Source organism: Triticum aestivum, chromosome 3A, assembly GCF_018294505.1.
Source record: "Triticum aestivum cultivar Chinese Spring chromosome 3A, IWGSC CS RefSeq v2.1, whole genome shotgun sequence".
NCBI classification, from domain to species: domain Eukaryota; kingdom Viridiplantae; phylum Streptophyta; class Magnoliopsida; order Poales; family Poaceae; genus Triticum; species Triticum aestivum.
The window spans coordinates 747,302,398-747,309,037 of record NC_057800.1 but is presented as its reverse complement, the minus strand read 5'-3'; the positions used below and the strand labels follow the sequence as shown (position 1 = coordinate 747,309,037).

General features: G+C 44.0%; 1 protein-coding gene across 1 annotated transcript; it reads left to right on the top strand.

The window, feature by feature from the left end:
* The first annotated feature begins 744 nt into the window (after positions 1-744).
* Positions 745-2,711, top strand: LOC123059696 (dof zinc finger protein DOF5.1-like). Its single transcript, XM_044482196.1, has 2 exons — positions 745-950; positions 1,592-2,711. Exons 1-2 carry the CDS (start codon positions 885-887, stop codon positions 2,591-2,593), a joined length of 1,068 nt encoding a protein of 355 aa, XP_044338131.1. The 5' UTR covers positions 745-884; the 3' UTR covers positions 2,594-2,711.
* The last annotated feature ends 3,929 nt before the right edge of the window (positions 2,712-6,640 follow it).

Here is a 6,640-nt window from a genome sequence, read left to right as displayed (position 1 = left end):
TGCGCAAAACCACCACCGCATCACTGGTCGTATAAATTTCACTAGGTTGGAAATCAAATCATCCAAATAAACTTAACTAACACTTGAGTTGTGAAATATAATGTTAGTCCCTTCCCATACAAAACTAAGTTGTATATCCACCACAAAGACTAGAGGTCGCTCGGGAGAAAAAAAAATACTGGAAATCGCTGTGAATTTTTCTCTATGTATACATGACATGCATGTGTCAAGATTGAAGTTCATCTCGCTTTGACATATCCCACATTTTATGGCATCTTTAGGACGCAATATCATGAAAACATAGAATTAGAAAAGAAAAAAATGATGAAAATGACACGACAACTTGGTTCCTACTAAAAATGACAGCACATGACTGTTGAGAAGAAGTGGTTGTCTCGAAACAGAGTGAGTGATATGACTTGCTAGTGTTCAAACAAAAAATATATGTAGGCCAACCAAATTGCTAGTACCATTTAACTCTATGGAGTGGCGTGCATGATTAATTATGCGGTGGCAAATTAGCTATCAGCTTAGCTAATCAGAGTACACTAACTAATTTATTGCAAACTGTAGCTAGCATGGGTAGCACTCTGAGCCACGTCCGCATATACATTGGAGAAGGAAATGTGTGCAAATGAAGGAAAACAACAACAACATGGGTCCTCTTCTTTTTTCCTCCAAATCTCCACAGGCTATATATCTAGAGAGAGTGTGTGTCCCTTCTCTCTCATCTATTTGGGTGCTGCTAGCTAGCTACCTTGCTCTGTCCTTTTTATCTCTTCTTTTTCCATTCCTTTCCTTGGTACTAGTACTCTTCCGCTTGATTTCCCCAGCTGCTGCTAAGTTTCTTCCTCCCACTTTCTCTTCTCTCTAGATCACCGGCTATGATCTTCCTTCCTGCCTTCCTTGATTCATCAGACTTCTGGAACACCGACCACAACCAGCTTCAGGTATGCATCGTCGTGCTTCTAGCTTGCTAATTAATTGCATATTCCCTCATGATTTTGTTCGCATAAGAAACAAGTATATATATCTAGGAATATACTCCATATCAGGTTTCTTTTTCTGGTCGAAATTTACAGTAACCGACCAGTTACCTGAAATTTCATAGACACAAGAGGTACCACTGTTTCTTGGGTTGTGATACCAGAAAGGTAAAAAAATGAATTTAAACAGAAAAGCTAAATCAAATAGGGTCTCTATAAATGAAAATATAGTGTTCTATAGCAAAATAGCACCATCCTTAGCATGCTATACCGCGCTATAGCATGCTATTAATGAGACATCTTAAACTAATTTATTTAACGGGCTATTTTTTCCGGCGGTCTTTATACTCCCAAGAGGTCACGGGGTCTCCTTTTGAAGAGGGAACTTTATGTCTGATGTAGCTCAAACATTATATGTTATTATCTGAAATAAATGTAAAATCAAAATTCATTTGAACTATTCGAACCAAAAATCCAAAACTTCCGAGATTTACCAAAAACTACTTCATCCTGCCCATCCCGGGGACGAATGGAGAAAAAAATAGCTCCATATATATATTGGCCGATATGGTTAATTGATTACTCATCACCTTGTTGATTTGCAGCTGCAACAAATCGGCACTAGCACTCATAGTACTACCACTTCTTCACCCGATGGTCCGGGTGATGGAGGATGCAACAACAATAATCCCAAAGGGTTCATGGCCACAACCGGGGCCGACTACGGCGTTGCAGGGGGCGGAGATGATGGTTGCGGTGGTGCTGGGGACGGCGATTGCAGTCGCGGCAGAAATAACAAGTCGATTTCCATGTCGGAGCGAGCACGGCTGGCGCGGTTGCCGCATCCAGTTCCAGGGCTCAACTGCCCGCGATGCGAATCCACCAACACCAAGTTTTGCTACTTTAATAACTACTCTCTTACCCAGCCCCGCCACTTCTGCCGCTCCTGCAGCCGCTACTGGACCCATGGCGGCGTTCTCCGCAACGTGCCCGTCGGCGGGGGGTATCGTCGCCATGCCAAGCGTAGGGCCAAGCCCAAGGTGGTGTCAGCCACCTCCCGAGCCTCTACGGTAGGGAAGTCGTCCGTGACACCAACCATGTCTAGTAGTACCACTTATGCCACTGGCACCGACATTTCACCACCAAGATTGCAATACCCCATTTTTGGCAGCACGCCGTCCCATGACAGCCAGTTCAGCGACATATTCGACCCAGCTAACCTTGGTCTCGGCTTCCCTGTCAGGCTGCTCTTTGCCGAAAGCGATGCTTACACGGTGGATGGCTGTGCGCACCACCACCACCACCATGCCCATGGGAACGGGATGGAGCAGTTGTTCGAAGCACAGAATAGCTTCCCATTCATGCACGCCATGGATCATCATATGTCTGGACTCCCAGCTGAGGCAATGCCCATCACAATGGCTACGATGCAGGGCATGTTCCACCTAGGGTTACAGAGCGTCCGCGGGGGTCATGGCGACGAGATAGCAGGCCAACAGTTGCACTACCCGCCGGCCAAGAGAAACCACAAGCACCAGGATTACGCTAGCAGCAGGGGCATGCACAGGGATGTGGTCAATGGTAATGGCACCGGCGGCTACATTTAATGTTCTAGTACTCGCAATGCAACTTGTAATTAGGTAGCTAGTTTAGATCAACATTTGTTCTTAGATTAATGTCTGGTGAAATGGGACAGGCTATTGTAGTCATGTGAACTTTCATGAAATATATGGGTCTATCTACTTGTTAATTATGTGTTATTTTCTGAACTTGGTAATGCTGGATATGTACGCTCAAACATGTTAATGCTTGGTATGGTAGCACTGGAATGTGCCTTGTTCACTCTTAATACCCTACTGCCAGCTTAGTAAGTGGTGCGCATGGAGTGGGACCATCGGTGCCTCTGGAGGTAGGGTCCTAGCTACCCCAAGGCCTTCTCTTCTTGAAGGTGGCACCGATTGGGGCCGTAGGGCATGAGACCGTACCGCCTAATAAGTTGGGAGTAGGCTTACCACTCTATCATCAACATTGACACGGTAGGGTCCTGTTGTGTGCCACCTTCAACAAGATAATGTTTTTTTTGGGTAGCCGGGATTCTACTGTTAGAGACGGCTGAGGTACCATTTCAAGCCTAACACATATTAAGTTGGTCATAGATTTAAGTAACGCCAGAGTGGGCGGCGGTAAGGTTACAAATGAAAACATTCCCATGTTCAAAAGATAAATAACACATGCTTCTCAAATAAAAGTTCATGGCATTAGGTAGTACAAGTCCCAAATAGAAGACTATCAAGTTACATGGTGCCATTTCCCCTTCTTGTCACGTGCTTCATCTTAGTCTTGTGCAAGGCAAGTCCGTTCACGCTTCCTCATCCTCTCCGCCTCATGAGCCTCCTTCCCAATGCACCCCCTCCCCGCCACACAGTTTCGTGCTTGCTTCCTCAAAAGCCCATGACGCTCCTCCTCCGCTATATGCAGAGACTCGTTGAACCAATGATGTGGCTATGCACCAATCACTCTATAGGTCATCTCAGATATGTTTTGGTACCTCACGGTCTATGCATGTATAGTATCCCAAGGAGGAGGAGACTACAAAGAACATGTTAGTGTTATCATATGTACCACAAAATGAGATTTCTTGATGTTGTATTTAACGTTCCAGCTAACAATCATAGGTGTTAGTTGGACGTGCACGATCGTGTTCATATTTGGAATGCATGAAATATCTTCTACCTTCTATCCATGACTTCTTCCAGTCTGTGGACTCCTTCACAACACAAGGGTCATCACACCAACATGTAGAGATTTTCACATCTATGTCCTTCCTCTTTTCCAACTCGCCCCCACTACACTTATTCCCATGTCTTCTTGGTTGGTATAAGGCGGCCTAGTCATGGAACCGGATGAAGCTATGCCTAAAATGGGAACAATTGTTAGCAAAAGACATCAACTTAGAAAATGTTTAAACACAATTAAACAAGAAGTATCAAAAAAGATGTATAAATGCAAAAGTAACAAGTTCTTACGATAGGATCAGTGACACCCTTTTAAGCATCATCATTGATTAGTGTGTTCATATTTTCGAGATTATTCGCTCTTGCTAATCTTTTCGCTCGGTCTAAATGTGTGGGACAATTTTATTTTGTCAGTTGGTGTTCTCATACTATTAATCACCATCCAAATAACATTTTTCTAGTTAAATAAATGGAACTTACACTATTGTGGTGAGTATGCGTCATAGCGCAATTGTAGTTCACATTGTTAATCTTTGATTAACTATTTGTCGGTTTGCTTGTGTACTAATATTAATAGTTTGCTAGTTAACATTAAGAAACATTTTTGCTCTAGAACTCTAATGTCTATCATTGCAAATGCGTTTACTATATACTAAATCATATTTTGTGGTGGGCATTTTCTTAGATTTTTGATATTTTAACAACCAACATATGCCTTTTCATTAAATTCAAATCCTCTCAACATCAGCAAAACAAAGTGAAGAGAATAAAATTATGTCAAGTTGTAATATAGTTGATGACATTTACATGTAATAGATGTGTTAGCACTCATTATAGTTCCCTTAAATATCTAGGTAGAGGGTTGTTGAGAGTAGGAGTAAAATTTATAAGGTCGAGATTTCTAGAGTATATGATTGCATACCATATGTTTAAACAACACGAAACTTGTATGATATGCGGCCAAGTGATTTGCAACATCATACCCTTTCCTTGTACTCCTGCTTACTAGCATCGCTCATTTCTCGCACAAATATAGCCTCGTATTCTCTTGAAACAGGCATTCGCCCCTCTTGAAATAAATCCACACGGCCCAACAATATATGTTGATGAGTGTCGGTGTCAAAACCGGCGGATCTCGGGTAGGGGGTCCCGAACTGTGCGTCTAAGGCGGATGGTAACAGGAGGCAGGGAACACGATATTTTACCCGGGTTCGGGCCCTCTTGATGGAGGTAAAACCCTACGTCCTGCTTGATTTATTCTTGATGATATGGGTATTACAAGAGTTGATCTACCACGAGATCGGAGAGGCTAAACCCTAGAAGCTAGCCTATGGTATGATTGTATGTATATGTTCTCTATCGACTAGCCTGGCCTCGGTTTACATAATGCACCAAAGGCCTAGGATAACAAGAGTCCTAGCCGAATACGCCGGTGGGGAGGAGTCCTTGTCTTGATCACCAAGTCTTGTGGAATCTTCCATGTGTGCGGCAACTGTCCGAACTGTCCCATGAGTATACGGCCATGGGGGTCCTCGGCCCAATCCAACAGATCGGGAGATAAAGTGTTGAGTACCCCCTAGTCCAGGACACCGTCAGTAGCCCCCTGAACCGGTCTTCAAGTTAGGGACTCTCCTCGATTCTTCCGAACTGTTCTTCATTTTCGGTTGTCGGTCTTGAAAACTGGTTCAACAAATCTTCTCATCTTCGATCTTGAGGATCGCCGAAATGCATTCGACGAGTTTATACGTCGTGTATCCGAGGAGCCCCTTTAAGTTTCCGGCCTTTATCAATGCCTTGTTATTTTTATGCCACACCTCAGGTTTGAAGTTGTTCGCGGGAGGCAGTGTCCTCTTGCGCCCGAGCTCTAACGCCGGACTGCATCCGAGGTATCTTTTGCAGCCGAGCACTAATGTCAGACTGCTTTCGAGCTCCAACACTGAAATGTATCCGAGCTCCAACACCGGACTGTGTCCAAGCTACAACGCCGGACTATATCCAAGATGTCATAGATCATCTTGGTCCAAAAAAGTTGAAGGAGTTTAGCCGAGCTTAATGCTGGAAATGCTCTCTATGGAGCCAGCCACTAGCGCCCGAGCTTTATGCCGGACTGCTTCCGAGGTGGTGCACCACCCCGACTGAGGCCAATTTTTTGTCTATATTTTTGATTGGTGCAATTTATTCTCTGCCGAGATATATAGCTAGTAACCCTCAACGTGTGTATCGGTTTAAAACCCGAGATGTACTTGAAGGATGATGTAAGACCATTGATCCCAGTAGCTGCTGAGACTCGGGTTGATTTGCAAAATCTTCCTGAGGATCAAGTCCTAGCTCGGCAGAATACTTCGGGATACAAAAAGCGGCGTGCTCAGTCCTCGAGACTCAGGTTGGGTGCGGCCGACCAACCTGAGGATCATAATCTCCTCGGAAACTATATTGCACATAAAATTTTCTGCATTGGACAGGCAATGCAGTAGCCCCCGAGACACTGGTCGGGTGGCAACACCAGATCAGGGAATCGATGTGCCCCTTTAATATTTGGAAATAATAAGCCCGAAGCCCAGTAGCCCCCGAGCCTTAATGCGGGCACGGGTGGCCGAATTAAGGATCGATATCCATAGTAAAATCACAAATTATGTGTAATGACTCTATGTATCCAAGTACTTTACATCCTTAATGCTCGGATCCGCATTGTACAAAACTTTATTGACCGACCATCGGCTTCCACCTCCTCGGCTAGTAGCCGAGGAGTGTTTGTCCTACTTTATAAAGCCTTTATGAGGGCAAAGATTTACGACAAACAAGGCAATCTGGCCATATGGTTTTATAAACAAAGGTACGCAGAGAGATATGTTATATTATTTTTTAACATAAGAAATGTCTTCCAAAGAACGTCAGTAAAAACTTGACGTCCGAACAAGA

Excerpts from the sequence above, each read along its gene's own strand:
- LOC123059696 (XM_044482196.1), top strand. The coding sequence starts at position 885 with ATGATCTTCCTTCCTGCCTTCCTTGATTCATCAGACTTCTGGAACACC. Across the intron at positions 951-1,591 it reads CCGACCACAACCAGCTTCAG|CTGCAACAAATCGGCACTAG; the intron begins GTATGCATCGTC and ends GTTGATTTGCAG.